Below are 18,065 nucleotides of genomic sequence, written 5' to 3'. Positions count from 1 at the left end.
TGGATGAGGTCCATCCACATTATAGTGAATAATCTGCCTTACTGAAAGCCTACTGATTTAGATGGCCAATCACATTTGAAAACTAGCTTCACATTACAGTCTAGACTGGTGGATTTATATAGGCACCATAACCTGGCCAAACTGACGCATAAAATGAACCATCACAGATGATAAAGCTTATATATTTCACTCAAATGGTAAAATGGCTATGGTAAGTTATGTATATGGTGTAATACCTAGAGCAACCATTAAAACTATACAAAGTGACATATTCAAAAACACTACAGAGAAATAAAAAATTTGAAGTGTTTATGTAGCCCATAGGAAGGCAGGAAAGAAAAAATGGAAGTGAAAAACAAAAAACAAAATGGCACACTTAAGTCCTAATATGTCACAAGATAAGAAGTCTGATTGGCTAGGTACCTCAGGACCTCAGGAATTAAATGTAAATTCTAAATATACAAGTTAAAGGACATTAGCAGACTAGACTAAACAAACATGACCTATGTATGTGCTGTTTACAAGAAATTCACTTCAAATGTAATGATATTGACTGGCTGAAAGTAAAAGGATGGAGAAAGATAGTATCACGCAAACATTAATCAAAGGAAAGCGGGAGTGGCTTTGTCAGTATTAGACAAAGTAGATTTTTGAGCAAAGAAGACTGCAAAAATTAGAAAAGGACATTATATAATCAAAAGGGTCAGTCCACCTAGAAGAAATAGCAATCCTAAATGTCTATCTTAAATTGATAGAATTAAAAGGAGAAATAGAAAAGCCCACAATTACAGTGAGAACTGAAACACCTCCTAATGAACTGAGAACTACAAGACAGAATATCTGCAAGATTATAGAAGCTCTGAAGAACACAATCTAATCAATGGAGTCTTACTTACATATATAGAAACTCCATCACTGTCAGTTAATATACAATAAAGGAACCATGAATATACATGGTGGGGAAAAGATGATCTCTTTAACAACTAGTGTTGGGAAAACCGGACAAGTACATGTAAGAGAATGAAACTGGATTATTGTCTAACTCCAAACACAAGAGTAAACTTGAAATGGATCAAAGACCTGAATGAATGTAAGACATGAAACCATAAAACTCTTAGAAGAAAACATAGGCAAAAATCTATTGACTATAAATATGAGCAACTTTTTCCTGAACACATCTTGGGAAAGGGAAACAAATAAAAAATGAACAAGTGAAACTACATCAAACTAAAAAGCTTCTGTACAGCAAAGGACACCATCATTTTGTACAGCAGAACAAAAAGGCAATGTACATTATGAGAGAATATATTCATAAATGATTTATTTGAAAAGGGGTTAACATCTAAAATATATAAAGAGCTCACATGCCTCAACATCCAAAAAAACGAATAACCCGATTAAAAAATGGGCAGATGATCTGAACAGACACTTCTCCAAAGAAGAAATTTGGATGGCCAACAGGCATATGAAAAGATGCTCCACATCACAAATCATCAGGGAAATTAAAATCAAAACCACAATGAGATGATAACCTCATACCAGTTAAGACGGCCAACATCCAAAAGACAAGAAACAACAAATGCTGGTGAGGATGAGGAGAAAGAGGAACCCTCCTACACTGTTTTTGGGCATGTGAATTGGTTCAACTGTTTGTGGAAAGCAGTATGGAGGTTTCTCAGAAAACTAAGAATAGAAATATCATTCAACCCAGTAATTCCACTTCTAGGAATTTTCCCAAAGAAAACAAGATCCCTGATTTGAAAAGACATATGCACCCCTGTGTTTATCACAGCACTCTTTGCAATAGCCAAGACATGGAAGCAACTTAAGTGTCCATCAGTAGATGACTGGATAAAGAAGATGTGGTACATATACACAGTGGAATATTATTCAGCCATAAAAAGAAAATAAATCCTGCCATTTACAACAACATGGATGGAGCTAGAGGGTATTATGCTCACTGAAATAAGCCAGGCAGAGAAAGACAAATACCAAATGATTTCACTTATCTGTGGAGTATAAAAACAAAGCAAAACAAAAGAAACAAATAGCAGTAGACTCATAGACACTGAGAAGGGACTTGTGGTTACCAAAGGGGAGGATTTTGGTGAGGATGGGTGGAGAGGAAGAAAGGGATTAAGGGACACTACAATTCACAATCACAGTACAGGTAGGTCATGGAGATGGGTAGCACAACACAGAGAATACAAATAACAAGTTTGTTAACATCTTACTGCTTTGATAGACAGTGACTGCAATGGGGGGTGGTGAGGATTTGATAGTATGGGAAAATGTTGAACCACTGTGTTGTGTATGTGAAACCATCATAATATTGTATATCAATGAGTCTTTAATAAATAACCCCCCCCACAAAAAATAGAAACTCCATCAACAACAAAAGAATACATGTTTTTTAAGAGTCCATGGAATAGTCACCAAAATAAATCATATTTGGGGCCATGAAACAACCCTCAACAAATTTAAAAGAATTGAAATCATAAGAGTGTTCTCTGACTACAGAGAACTGTAACTAGAAATCAGTAATGGAGAGAGAATAGGAATATCTCCAAGCAGTCGGAAACAGTACAGTTTTGAATAGTCTATGGGTCAAAAAGGAAGTCTCAAGAAATTTTTTAAATACATTAAACTGGATGAAAATGAAAATACAACAGAAGAATTGTGGGACATAGCTAAAGCAATGCTGAGAGGTAAATTTAGAGCATTAAGTGCATACACTGAAGAGGAAAAGACTTAAATCTATAATCTAAGCTTCCACCTCAAGAACCTAGAAAAAGAAGAGCAAAAGAAACCCAGAAAAAGAAGGAAGGAAATGGTCAAGATAAGAAAATAAGGAAACTGAAAGAAGAACAATTGAGAAAGTCACTGAAACTAAGAGCTTGTTCTTTAAAAGCATCAAAACAATTGACAGAATTCTAACAAGACTGGCAAAAAGAACATACAAATTTAAAAAGGAACGAAAAAGTGAGTTATCACTACAGGTCCTGTAGACATCAGAAGGATCGTGAGGGACTACTATTAACAACTCTACACATAAATTTGATAACTTAGATGAAATGGATAAGTTCCTTGAAACCATAAACTGCCATATTCACTCAGTATGAAAAAGTTGTATAGCCCTATAATTAATAGGTAAATTGAGCTTATAATTTAAAACCTCCCCCAAAAAGAAATCTCCAGGTCCATATGGCTTCACTGGGTAATTCTACAAGAAGTTCAAGTAAGAATTAATATAAATTCTTCAAAGTCTTTTCCAGAAAATAGGAGAGGGAACACTTACTTCTCAGTTGATTTATTTTTTGTATCATTAATCTACAATTTTATGAGGAACATTATGTTTACTAGATCCCCCTATCACTAAGAACCCCCACATACCCCATTACAATCACTATCCATCAGCATAGTAAGATGCTGTAGAATCACTACTTGTCTTCTCTGTGTGGTAAAACCCTCCCTGTGCCCCCTCCCCCACATTATATATGCTAATCATAATGCACCCTTACCTGCACCCCCTGCTTATCCCTCCCTTCCAACCCATCATCCACAGTCCCTTTCCCTTTGGTAACCATTAGTCCATTCTTGGGTTCTGTGAGTCTGCTGCTGTTTTGCACCTTCAGTTTTTTCTTTGTTCTTATACTCCACATATGAGTGAAGTCATTTGATACTTGTCTTTCTCTGCCTGGCTTATTTCACTGAGCATAATACCCTCTAGCTCCATCCATATTGTTGCAAATGGTAGGATTTGTTTTCTTATGGCTGCATAATATTCCATTGTGTATATGTACCACATCTTCTTTATCCATTCATCTGCTGATGGACACTTAGGTTGCTTCCATTTCTTGGCTATTGTAAATAGCGCTGTGATAAATATACAAGTGCATATATCTATTTCAAACTGGGCTGCTGCATTCTTAGGGTAAATTCCTAGGAGTGGAATTCCTGGGTCAAATGGTATTATTATTTTTAGTTTTTTGAGGAACCTCCATACTGCTTTCCACAATGGTTGAACTAATCTACATTCCCACCGGCAGAGTAGGAGGGTTCCCGTTTCTCCACAACCTTGCCAACATTTGTTGTTGTTTGTCTTTTGGATAGTGGTGATCCTTACTGGTGTGGGGTGATATCTCAATTGTGGTTTTAATTTGTACTTCTCTGATGACTAGCGATATGGAGCATCTTTTCATGTGTCTGTTGACCATCTGAATTTCTTCTTTGGAGAACTGTCTATTCAGCTCCTCTGACAATTTTTTAATTGGATTACTTGCTTTTTGTTTGTTGAGGTGTGAGCGCTCTTTATATATTTTGGATGTCTACTGTTTATCGAATCTGTCATTTATGAATATATTCTCCCATACTGTAGGATGCCTTTTTATTCTATTGGTGGTCTCCTTTGCTGTAGAGAAGCTTTTCAGCTTGATATAGTCCCACTTGTTCATTTTTGCTTTTGTTTCCCTTGCCGAGGGAGATATATTCATGAAGAAGTTGCTCATGTTTATGTCCAAGAGATTTTTGCCTATGTTTTTTACTAAGAGTTTTATGGTTTCATGACTTACCTTCAGGTCTTTGATCCATTTCAAATTTACTTTTGTGTATGGGGTTATGATCCAGTTTCATTCTCTTACATGTAGCTGTCCAGTTTTGCCAACATCAGCTGTTGAGAGGTTGTCATTTCCCCATTGTATGTCCATGGCTCCTTTATCATATATTAATTGACCATGTATGTTTGGGTTAATATCTGGACTCTATTCTGTTCCACTGGTCTGTGGCTCTGTTCTTGTCCCAGTACCAAATTGTCTTAATTACCATGGCTTTGTAGTAGAACTTAAAGTTGGAAAGTGAGATGCCCCCTGCTTTATTCTTCCTTCTCAGGATTGCTTTGGCTATTCGGGGTCTTTTGTGGTTCCATATGAATTTTAAAACTATTTTTTCCAGTTCATTGAAAAATGCTATTGGTATTTTGATAGAGATTGCATTGAATCTGTAGATTGCTTTAGGCAGGATGGCCATTTTGACAATATTAATTCTTCCTAGCCAAGAGCATGTGATGAGTTTCCTTTTGTTAGTGTCCTCTTTAATTTCAAGAGTGTCTTGTAGTTTTCAGGGGATAGGTCTTTCACTTCCTTGGTTAGGTTTATTCCTAGGTATTTTATTCTTTTTGACGCAATTGTGAATGGAATTGTTTTCCTGATTTCTCTTTCTGATAGTTCATCATTAGTGTATAGGAAAGCAACAGATTTCTGTGTATTAATTTTGTATCCTGCAACTTTGCTGAATTCAGGTATTAGTTCTAGTAGTTTGGAATGGAGTCTGTAGGGTTTTTTTATGTACAATATCATGTCATCTGCAAATAGTGACAGTTTGACTTCTTTGTTACCAATGTGGATGCCTTGTATTTCTTTGTTTTGTCTGATTGCTGTGGCTAGGTCCTCCAGTACTACGTTGAATAACAGTGGGGAGAGTTGGCATCCCTGTCTTGTTCCTGTTCTCAGAGGAAAAGCTTTCAGGCTTCTTGCTGTTAAGTATGATGTTGGTTGTGGGTTTGTCATATATGGCCTTTATTATGTTGAGGTGCTTGCCCTCTATACCCATTTTGTTGAGAGTTTTTATCATGAATGGATGTTGAATTTTGTCGAATGCTTTTTCAGCATCAATGGAGATGATCATGTGGGTTTTGTCCTCCTTTTTATTGGTGTGGTGGATGATGTTGATGGATGTTCGAATGTTGTACCATCCTTGCATCCCTGAGATCAATCCCGCTTGATCATGCTGTATGATCCTCTTGTGTATTTTTAAATTTGGTTTGCTAATATTTTATGGAGTATTTTTGCATCTACATTCATCAGGGATATCGTTCTGTAATTTTCTTTTTTTGTGGTGTGTTTACCTGGTTTTGGTATTAGAGTGATGCTGGCTTCATAGAATGAGTTCGGAAGTATTCCCTCCTCCTCTATTTTTTGGAAAACTTTAAGGAGGATGAGTATTATGTTTTCTCTCTATGTCTGATAAAATTCGGTGGTGAATTAATCTGGACCGGGTGTTTTGTTTTTATGTAGTTTTTGATTACTGATTCAATTTCATTGCTGGTAATTTGTCTCTTTAGATTTTCTGTTTCTTTCTTGATCAGTCTTGGAAGGTTGTATTTTTCTAGGAAGTTGTCCATTTGTTCCAGGTTTTCCAGCTTGCTAGTATATAGATTCTCATAGTATTTTCTAATAATTCTTTATAGATCTCTGGCATCCATCGTGATTTTTCCTTTCTCATTTCTGATTCTGTTGATGTGTGTAGATTCTCTTTTTCTCTTAATAAGTCTGGTTAGGGGCTTATCTATTTTGTTTATTTTCTCAAAGAACCAGCTCTTGGTTTCATTGATTTTTTTCTATTGTTTTATTCTTCTCAATTTGATTTATTTCTTCTCTGATCTTTATTATGTCTCTCCTTCTGCTGACTTTGGGCTTCATTTGTTCTTCTTTTTCCAGTTTCAATAATTGTGACTTTACACTATTCATTTAGGATTGTTCTTCCTTCTCTAAGTAGGCCTGGATTGCTATATACTTTCCTCTTAGAACTGCCTTCACTGCATCCCACAGAAATTGGGGCTTTGTGCTGTTGTTGTCATTTGTCTCCATATATTGCTTGATCTGTATTTTAATTTGGTCATTGATCCATTGATTATTTAGGAGCATGTTGTTAAGCCTCCATGTGTTTGTGAGCCTTTTTGTTTTCTTTGTACAATTTATTTCTAGTTTTATACTTTTGTCGTCTGAGAAGTTGGTTGGTAGGATTTCAATCTTTTTGAATTTACTGAGGCTCTTTTTGTGGCCTTGTATGTGGTTTATTCTGGAAGATGTTCCTTGTGCACTTGAGAAGAATGTGTATCCTGCTGCTTTTGAGTATAGAGTTCTGTAGATGTCTGTTAGGTCCATCTTTTCTAGTGTGGTGTTCATTGCCTCTGTGTCCTTAGTTATTTTCTGTCTGGTGGATCTCTCCTTTGGAGTGAGTGGTGTGTTGAAGTCTCCTAAAATGAATGCATTGCATTGTGCTCCTCCTTTAATTCTGTTAGTATTTGTTTCATATATGTTGGTGCTCCTATATTGGGGGTACATAGGTATTTATAATGGTTATATCCTCTTGTTGAACTCACTTTTTTATTATTTGATGTCCTTCTTTATCTCTTGTTGCTTTCTTTGTTTTGAAGTCTATTTTGTCTGCTGCAAGTGCTGGAACACCTACTTTTTTCCTATTGTTTGCATGAAATACCTTTTTCCATCCATTGACTTTTAGTCTGTGTATGTCTTTGGGTTTGAGGTGAGTCTCTTGTAAGCAGCATATAGATGGGTCTTGCTTTTTTTTATCCATTCTGTTACTCTGTGTCTTTTGATTGGTGCATTCAGTCCATTTACATTTAGGGTGATTATTGAAAGATGTGTACTTATTGCCATTGCAGGCTTTAGATTCGTGGTTAACAAAAGTTCAAGGATAGCTTCTTTATTATCTAACCATCTAACTTAACTCACTTATTAAGTTATTATAAACACAGTCTGATGATTCTTTATTTGTCTCCCTTCTTATTTCTCCTCCTCCATTCTTTATATGTTAGGTGTTTTATTCTGTAGCCTTTTGTGTTTCCTTTGCCTGGTTTTGTAAGTAGTTGATTTTATTTTTTGCCTTTAGTTAGTTTTTGGTTGGTCTGCTTTCTTTGCTGTGATTTTCTTTTCTCTGGTGACAACTATTTATCCTTCGGAGTGCTTCCATCTAGAGAAGTCCCTTTAAAGCATCCTGTAGAAGTGGTTTGTGGGAGGCAAATTCCCTCAACTTTTGCTTGTCTGGGAATTATTTAATCCCTCCTTCATATTTAAATGATAATCGTGCTAGATGCAGTATTCTTGGTTCAAGACCCTTCTGTTTCATTGCATTAAATATATCATGCTATTCTCTTCTGGCCTGTAACGTTCCTGTTGCGAAGTCTGATGATAGCCTGATGGGTTTTCCTTCGTAGGTGACATTTTTTTCTCTCTGGCTGCCTTTAATACTCTGTCCTTGTCTTTGATCTTTGCCATTTTAATTATTATATGTCATGGTCTTGTCCTCCTTGTGTCCCTTGTATTGGGAGATGTGTGAGCTTCCATTGTGTGACAGACTATTTCCTCCCCCAGTTTGGAGAAGTTTTCAGCAATTATTTCTTTAAAGACACTTTCTACCCCTTTCTCTCTCTCTTCTTCTTCTGGTGCCCCTATAATGTGAATATTGTCCTGTTTGGATTGGTCACACAGTTCTCTTAATATTCTTTCATTCCTGGAGATTCTTTTATCTCTCTTACTCAGCTTCTCTGTATTCCTCTTCTCTGATTTGTATTCCATAAACGGTCTCCTGCAGCTCATGCAGTCTGCTCTTAAATCCCTCCAGAGATTGTTTTATTTCTGTATTCTCCCTCCTGAGTTCATCCCTTAGCTCTTGCATATTTCTCTGCAGGTCCATCAGCATGGTTATGACCTTTATTTTAAATTCTTTTTCAGGATGATTGGTTATATCTATCTCCCCAGGCCCTCTCTCGGGGATTGTCTGGGTAATTCTGGACTGGACCAAATTCTTCTGCCTTTTCATGGTGATAAAGGTAGCTGTAGACAGGTAGTGCGTGTGTCATCTGGGAGAACAAAATCCCTTCCTGCCTGCTGGTTGCCTTACCCTTCACCGTGCCTGTGTCGGTTACCTGCACACAGGGAGCTTCCTCCTGTTTAATCCTGAGCTGGTGTGGGTGGATCAGCCGTTGGGGTAGCCCAGAGCCCTGCAGGGAGAGGCAGGCTCCCCTGGTGTGCTCTCTTGTGAGAATGGCACCCCTTCTCACCTTTCCCCTGCTTCCTCTGCCTGCGCCGGGCAGCTGCACACTGGCAGCAGCCTCTGGGTCTGGCCAAGGCAGCTGTGCACCAGGAGGAGACTCTGGGCGGCTGCTGTCCGGCTGCTCCGCCACTGTGGCTGGGCAGAGCTGGATGGGGGGAACAAATGGCAGGCTGCTTATCGCTCTGAGGTGCTTCAGAGTTGCATTACCACCCAGGGGACTGGGGCACCTGAAGTTCCTCAGGATTATCAGCCTGCTGGGCTGAGTGTGCTGGGATGACTCCGTCCAGCCGTGAAGCCCCTGTCCCTTTAAGACTTTCAAAAAACACTTGCTTTTCTTTTGTCCCAGGGGAGCTGGCTGCGGGGACCTGCTCGCAGATTTTACTTTTCCATTTCCCTAATATCCAGCACACCATGCAATGTGTGTCTGTGCTCCCTGTGCAGATTACTAGGGCTGGTTCTTTAGTAGTCCTGGGCTTCCACTCCCTTCCTGCTGCGACTCCTCTCCTCCCGCCGGTGGGCTGGGGTTGGGGTTGTGCTCGGGTCCCACCTGGCCGTGGCTTGTATCTTACCCCCTTCAGTGAGATGCTGAGTTTTCACAGATGTAGATGTAGCCTGGCTGTTGTGCTGTGTCCTCTGGTCTCTATTTTAGGAATAGTTGTATTTGTTGTATTTTCAAAAATATATATGATTTTGGGAGGAGATTTCCACTGCCCTACTCATGCTGCCATCTTGGGTCCTCCACTTCTCAGTTGATTTTATGAAGCTAATATCATGTACACCAAGACCAAAGATAGTATAGGAAATAAAAACTAAGGACCAATATCTCTCATTATAGATATGAAAATCTGTATGAAAAGATTGGCAAACAGAATTAAGCAACATATACAAAAATTTAGACACCATGACCATGTTTATTCCAGAGATGCAAGGCTGGTTCAGTTTTTAAAAATCAATGTAATCCATATATTAACAGGCTAATGGGAGAGTAATAGGTGTTACATTAAAAGGGCAACATGTTGATCCTTGTGGTGATGGCAATATTCTGCATTTTGAATGTATCAATGTGAGTATTCTGGTTCTGATGTTTTATATAGTTTTGGAAGATGTTACTATTGGAGGAAACTGGGTAAAGGGTATAGAAATTTCTGTACTTATTACTTAAAGTTATATGCAAATCTACAATTATCTCAAAAAAGTTATTTACCAGTTAAAAAAAACCAAACTTATAAAATGAGTAGTTGTTGTATTCTAAATATGTTAATCTCAGAATTCCTATTAGAAATGGTTTTGGTGTGGCTATTTAAAATGTAGCTTGTTTATGATTTATATCATTTAGTCAAACCCATTTCCTAGTCTTGTCTTTTTCCAGTTATGAAAAATTAGGCTTATTTTATGTTCCTAGGCATTTCATTTGTATTTAAAGTTTGATGGGAACATACCATAGTCCATTCATGAGAACCGTGCAATCTTTTTTTCAGAGAACCGTGCCATCTTAAGTAGAGAAGTAATATTTGTTGAATGACATAATTTTTCAGCATTTAATGGGAGAAGGTAGCAGTATTAAAATTATAAAAGTTTAAAAAATGTATACTTAATTATAGAGTTCTGAGGTTTTTGAAACCACGTTTACCTAACAGTGGTCTCTTTGCTTTTATATTTAAACTGGTTCATATTTCTTAGGAAGCATTCTTTTTCTATTGCTAGCTCCATAATGAAACTTTACAATGGCTAATTCACTTTGATAATTAAGAAGTGATTTCTAAGTTTTCTTCCTTGTGCCATTAACCTCGTGTTAGTGGTTGCAAATATTAATTTGAATTTGAAAAATATAAATAAGGAAACATTTTCAACGTATGTACCTTAAACGTTTCTGCATTATTTTCATTAGCCATTTTGCCATTTGATTCCTTTTTTGTGTACACAATGGTTATTTTTATATCTGCCTCTTCTATACAACAGACTTAAGGCAGCTCACATTAAGAATATAAACAACGAAAGCTATTGAGGTATAAATAAGAGCTAAATCAAAACCACATGTAAGTATGGGGTCCACAAAAGTGTGTGTGCTTGGTGTTTGTGTTGGTGTAATGCCTGGTGGCCTTAGGTTTATTCTTTATCCTTTCTCTGTTCGTTTTGTATCGCAAGGGAGTATGACTCGAGTAGGTGGCATTTTCCAAGATCCCAAATCAATCAGTTTTTGCTGGGTTCAGCGAATGGGAAGCACTTGGCAGGAGTTTGGAAAGGACGAGGAAGGGAAAGGCTCAGGAATTGTTCTTGCTTCCTCTCTGTCTCAGGTGGTGTCTCCTTTGTAATGCCAGCTTCTGCCAGACTACCTGCTTTCTCTCTGTTTTCCACTAGGTGTCCTTGGACTTGGGCTTCAATGACATCACTGCTCTGTTCCTCTGTTCCATGGGCCTTGTCATAATAATGGCTTCTTGCTGTGCCTCATAATCCCTGATTATGTTTAGTATAGTTGGAATATTTTTATATCCAATATCTTTAGTATATTTAATAGCATTATATCTCCTTTTTGTTTTTTGTGTACTGTGAAATAATTGGGCTGGATACTATTTTGATAGTATCTATATTCTTATGTGCATTTGTAGTAATCCATTCTTCTTCCTTTGTTTTCTCAAACTATTGGATTTTTTTTTCTTCTCCCAGAATAGAGAAGCTTAAAGCAGAAACAGAGCAACCTTAAGGGGTTTTATTTCTTAAATCTTATCCTTCCTATCAATCTCAACAATGATACTACCTACCAAACACATGAATCAGACGTTCAGCAAATGTTCATTTCAAATATTTGCCTATTGTCTACTGTGTGATGAACCGTCAAGCCAGTGAGCTCAGAGTAAAAGGATGGATATGATGAAGTCTCCATTTTTTCACGTTGTTTTTAAGGGTTCTGAATCCCTAGGTGCCCATGGTAGGGAAAGAGTTTTTTTCCTTGTCCTACTTCAGTGATAGGATTTCATGGAGAAGTATGGACTCCTATATATTATAAACATAAAATTCCTATAAATATGCAGTCTCATGAAATATAAACATAAAATGGTATTGCAAATCTAGAGAATTCAGTGGTGGATGTATTCAAAAGAATCCCAAATTCAGGAAACATTCATTTTTTTCTGCATTTCAGCTAACTCATTTTATCACATGGAACAAGGTAGTTAAAATCTCTCAGTGTTTTGTAGTATTTTATTAAACAGTTGATTTTAGAAAATGTGAAGGGGATATTTAAATGATAATTTAGGATATTGTTAAATTATCACATAGTTCACATAGTTCTTATCCATCCCAACTTACTCTTTAATTGGTTTTCCTAATCCTAACTCTAATCATTGATTAGACTGTACCTTTATCATTCATATCACACCTCAGCTTGGTGTCAACCTTCCTAGAGCTTTAGCTTCATTTTATGTTAACATGTTGGTAAACCTCCCTACCCCAATCTGTTTTATCTAGCTTTTTCTGGCCTACATTGCTGTCTTCAAATATTATATAGGAGGTAACTGCCATGGAAAAACATATCCAGTAGTTTATCTTTTAGTTTTGTTGCTAAAGGGCTTAAAAAAAATATTTAATTCTCTATTTACCAAATAGCATTATGTCTCTTGATTGAAAGGTCTTAATAAAAAAAATGATGTCTCCTCCTCCCCCCCCCCTCGGTCTTTTATTTTGAAAATTTTTAGTCTACAGAGGATTAGGGAAAATTGTATGGTAAACAACATATATCTAGGCCCACTATTTCTACATTTGTTTTATTTTTCCTTCTCTTTACATATATGTATGCTTTGGGGGATACCATTTAAAAGAAGTATATATCATGACAGTTCATCCCTAACTAGTTCTTGTGGAAGGATTTTTCCTGTACTTTTCTTCTTGTGTTGTCCCACTAAACTGGAATATATTATAAGGGCTCATGATGAGTGATGCAGAAGATACACTGCTTGGAGTGTCTCATTCTTTCATGGCTAGACTTCCACCAAATAAAGTTTTCCCCTCACTTTATATTACATTTAAAAATTTTGTTTTTTTAATAAGCATTTTCTAATCACCCTCTACCACCACCCACCACCACTACCGTCATTACTTCTGATATCACTTTTTTTGTTTTTTCACTTTTTCTTCTTTTTTTAGTTTATTAATGTATCATTAATATACACTCTTCTGAAGGTTTCACATGAAAAATATTGTGGTTACTACATTCACCCATATTATCAAGTTTCCCCCATACTCCATTGAAATCACTGCCCATCAGTGTAGTAAGATACCACAGAGTCACTACTTGTCTTCTTTGTGCTTCACTGTCTTCCCTGTGACTCCCCCACACCATGTGTGCTAATAATATCCCTCAATCCCCATCTCCCTCCCTCCCCAGCCGCCCTCTCCCACCCCTCCCCTTCAGTAACTGCTAGTCCCTTCTTGGAGTCTGAGTTTGCTGCTGTTTTGTTCCTTCCGTTTTGCTTCATTGTTATATTCCACAAATGAGGGAAATCTTTTGGTAGTTGTCTTTCTCTGCCTGGCTTATTTCACTGAGCATAATACCCTCCAGCTCCATCCATGTTGTTGGAAATGGTAGGATATGTTTCTTTCTTATGGATGAATAGGAATTCCATTGTGTTTATGTACCACATCTTCTTTATCCATTCATCTACTGATGGACGCTTAGGTTGCTTCCATATCTTGGCTATTGTAAATAGTGCTGCGATAAACATAGGGGTGCATATGTCTTTGTGAAATTGCAATCTTGTTTTCTTTGGGTAAATTCTACGGAGTGGAATTCCCGGGTCAAATGGTATTTCTGTTTTTAGGTTTTTGAGGAACCTCCATATTGCTTTCCACAGTTGTTGAACTAATTTACATTCCCACCAAGTAGGAAGGTTCCCCTTTTTCTGCATCCTTGCCAGCATTTTTTGTTCCTTGTCTTTTTGATGTTGGCCATCCTAACTAGTGTGGGATGATACCTTATCATGGTTTTAATTTTCATTTCTCTGATAATTAGTGATATGGAGCATCTTTTCATGTGCCTGTTGTCCATCTGAATTTCTTCTTTGGAGAAATGTCTGTTCATATTCCCTGCCCATTTTTTAATAGGGTTATTTGCTTTTTGGTTGTTGAGGTGTGTGAGTTCTTTATATATTTTGGATGTTAACCCCTTGTCGGATATGTTTTTTCACTTTTAAAAATTGTAGTAAGATGTATATAACCTAAAATTTTCCATTTTAACCATTTTTTAAGTGTACAGCTTAGTGGTATTAATTACATTCATAGTGTTCTACAACCTTTAAGTAATAACTTGCCATTCCCCCTTCCCCTGGCTCTTGGTAAGCACTAATCTGCTTTCTGTCTCTAAATATTTGTTTTATACAGGTAGAATCATACAATATCTGACCTTTTCTGGTGGTTTATTTCACTTTGCATAATGTCTTTTAAGCTTCACCAATGTTGTAGCATGTACCAGAACATCATTCTTTTTGTAGCTAAATAATACTCCATTGCATTTATATACCACATTTTGTTGATCTGTTTATCAATTGATGGACACTTGGGTTGTTTCCACCTTTTGGCTATTGTGAATATTGGTGTATAAGTATTTCTTGGAGTCTCTGTTTTCAATTTTTTTGGTGTAATTGCTGGGTCATATGGTAATTTTATGTTTAGTTTTTTGAGGAACTGCCAAACTTTTCTACTGTGACTGTACCATTTTATATTCCCACTAGCAACATATGAGGGTTCTGATTTCTCCACATCCTTGACCATACTTAATTTCCCTTTCTTTGATTGTGGCCATCCTAGTAGGTGTGAAGTATTATCTCATTGTCATGTTATGATGGGCATCTTTTCATGTCCTTATTGTCCATTTGCACATCCTCTGAAAAATGTCTTTTGCTCATTACAAAAATTTGGTTATCTTTTTGTTGTTGAGTTTAGGAGTCCTTTATATGTTTTTGGTATTAAGTTGTTGTCAGATATATGATTTGCATGTATTTTCTTCCATTCTATGTGTTGTCTTTTCACTTTCTAGATAATGCCCTTTGATGCCCAGAAGTTTTAAATTTTGATTTAAATTTATCTGTTTTACTTTTGCTCATGCTTTTTATGATATTTTAGTAACAGAGCCATTAGCAGATTTATTACTTGTTAGGTGGTTTTTCCCCCTGATCGCAGATTGGGGCTTGAGCTCTTTTTTTGGGTTTGGGGTCAACAAAAATAACAATATCAGTTGCCATTGATTGAGTACCTAATATGTGAAAGGTGCCTTTGGGAAACCTGAGGGAAGAGATTTCCAAGGAAGAAAAGGGTCATAATTTCTTTCTTGTCTGGTAAATTCTATTGAAACCCCTTAACCTCCCAAAGAGGTTAGAAGACACAGTCTTCCCCATCACTTTTGGAAGAAAATTAGGTCAGAACTATTGCTAGTATCTCTGCTGTTCTAGTTCTCTGGCATTTACCCTGGACCCTGGGCTGCCCCCGCACTTTGGCTTCTGGCGATCACAGGTTTTATTGAGTTTCCTGTTTAGCTGCTTACCTTACCTGCCTTAGCCACAGCCATCTTTATAAACTGCTTAAGAAACTCAAGGTAAATGGGGTCGTCACACAAGGAATAAATTTGAACCAGACTTTAAATGTTTTATTTAATTTAAAAAATGAGAGTTTCTCCTCATTTATAACTCTGAAATTCCCTTAAGAAACTCTGTATGTGATGGTATTGATTAAAAGATTAAAAGAATTTGGCTTTTCCCATTTATGATCTGAGTGCTTTCTCTCTAGTATATTTTCTCTCAGATGACTCAGTAATTGTTCACTTTTTCTGTTCAATTATGAAAACACAAATAGTAAGTGCTCTATCAGTGTTTAATATGGTTTATTCTGTTTTTTTCCCCTAGCGGACCTCAAAAGAACAATTGCTGTCCTTTTGGATGACATTTTACAACGCTTGGTAAAGCTGGAGAACAAAGTTGACTATATTGTTGTAAATGGCTCATCAACCAACACCACCAATGGGCCTAGTGGGAATCTGATGCCAGTAACCACAAATAAAAGAATAAATGTATCAGGCAGCATTAGATAGCAGTTGAAGATCACCTAGTGCTGCTACATTCACCGTGGATTATATCCTATGGCAGAGAAGTTTTTAAATCACTGGAGGATAGAGTAATACTTTACAATAAAAGCTCTGTGCATTTTCAAGGAGTATGCTGGATTCATGGAGTTATAATTCTGTATATAAAATTTTAAAGTTATTAATGTGCTTTCAGGCAAGTCTCTTCAATGCTGTACTGTGTCCTTAAAGGGAGTTTGGTAACATGGTTGATGTAGTAAGCAGGTAGGTGATCTTTGTATAACACTTGTGTATGAAATCAAGGTGAAACAAAAACACTGAAAGATAGGGATTCATTTCTATAAAATATTTATTTAACTATATAACATGTTTTCAGATAAATGGGAAATATTGTTATTGAATCATTTTGTCATTTGTTTTTAGTAGATGTAACTGTTAGACTAATATTGTTAGAAAATGTGCTTACTTCCAGTACTATATTTTATTACTCAGATTATGAGCAGAGAAAGGAAGTATAATGTTGAAAATCATGTTTTCAAATCATGACCCAAAGAATGTCTTCATTTGCACTATCCTTCAGAATCACTGGAGGTTAATTATTGTATATTTTTAAAAATTACATATGTAAGAATATAATGTTGAAATGGGTAGTAGTCACTGTCCATAATCTATTCTAAACATTGAGACAATTAAATAACATTACAGTAGTAATCTCTAATCTCATACATAACGTTTTCTTACATACATTCTGAAGAGTAAAAGATATTTTTATGATGAGATTAGAAATAAGTATTAATCATGTTTTTCACATATTTGAATGTTAATTTAAAAGTTTTAGCCCTTTGATTGTCTATACCATGAGGAAAGCACATTATTTCTGTATTTGGGTAACTTTTGCTTTTATGTTGGCAGGGAGGGGAGACTGAGATACTTGTGAGAAATACTTTTAAGGACTTTAGCCAGATAAAGGTATTTGTGCTGCATTAAACTGCCTAGAAAATGTTAACATTATATTATATAAGAGTATCCTGCTTTCTGAAATTTTGGATTGGTATAACATGTATTAGATATTCATTTTATATTATGACCTCTTAAAAATAATTAACATTTAAAATATTATTTAAATTATGAAGATTGACCGTCTTTTCAGGAAAATAGCTACTGTGTATAGCACAAGTGATCCTAACCTTGGGTAATTCTAGTACAGAGCAAAGTACAGTTTTATTTAAATTTCCCTTAGAGCAAATTTAATTGCCATATAGTGCCCTATATTTCATAGTATTTATTCTCTGTAATAACTGCTAAGTGCCGCTAGTGTCTAGATTTAGACTTTATTGAATTTAGTTTTGGATATTTTTCAAAATTACAATATGCTACTACATGTAGTAGCAATAATTATAATGTTTTGTTAAAGTAAGTATGAGAAAATACTGTTTGATGAAAGGTAGCTTTCCAAACTGTTTCCTCCTGTGTTCTACCTTTCTGTGAAGGAATTATATACCATTGTCAGGTGAAGTTTGGTATAATTGTTCAGTCTCTTATTACATGTGAACATTTTTGTTTTTTGTTTTTGTTTTCAGGGATGAAATAAAATATGTTATTTGTATTTACAAAGTGTTATAAATTTTTTCTTTAATGGTGGTTGTATATTTAATAAATAATAAATGATTAAAAGGAATCTTAGATAATTTTGGGTTTTGTTTCAGCAGCTCCAGGAAACATCTTCAAAAGAGGAGGATGGAAGGATGCCTTGTTTAGGATAGGAAAATCTGAGTCCAGTGATTGATGGGAATAAGTCTGGGGCTTGTGATTGGAGGTGATTCCTAGTTTTGTACCCTCAAGTTGAAGTTTACTGTTGAGTTTTTAAAACTCATACATTAGTACTTATGTCTTCAGTTAATCTTAGTTAATCAGAACATTAGCACAGAGGGCTTCACTAAAGATACTAAAAGCCTTCAAGTTTGTTTCAGAACATCTTGGGTTATTTCAGAATATCTTTAAGCCCAATGATGGTAAATAAGTAATTTAAACATTATTTCATGTGTTTAATGATAACTTGGGTCTCATTTGTCTTCAAGGAACGCTTAGAACCTTGACTCTGGAGTTAGGTAGACTATAGAGGATCAAGCCTGCCTTTTTGTGACAT

General features: G+C 36.2%; 1 protein-coding gene across 2 annotated transcripts in view; it reads left to right on the top strand.

Annotated features, from left to right (window-relative positions):
• CCDC126 (coiled-coil domain containing 126) overlaps positions 1-17,533 on the top strand; it is a 39,418-nt gene extending 21,885 nt beyond the window's left edge. For both annotated transcript variants that reach the window (XM_073238698.1, XM_037022203.2), the window contains exon 3: positions 15,744-17,533. In XM_073238698.1, the coding sequence (XP_073094799.1) occupies positions 15,744-15,928 (185 nt within the window). In that variant the 3' untranslated portion in view covers positions 15,929-17,533. The remainder of the gene's footprint in view (positions 1-15,743) is intronic.
• Positions 17,534-18,065: the final 532 nt, after the last annotated feature.

The sequence above is a fragment of the Manis javanica genome, chromosome 6, assembly GCF_040802235.1.
Source record: "Manis javanica isolate MJ-LG chromosome 6, MJ_LKY, whole genome shotgun sequence".
Taxonomy (NCBI): domain Eukaryota; kingdom Metazoa; phylum Chordata; class Mammalia; order Pholidota; family Manidae; genus Manis; species Manis javanica.
Note: the sequence above shows the minus strand (reverse complement) of the source record. Positions and strands in the feature narration are given on the sequence as shown.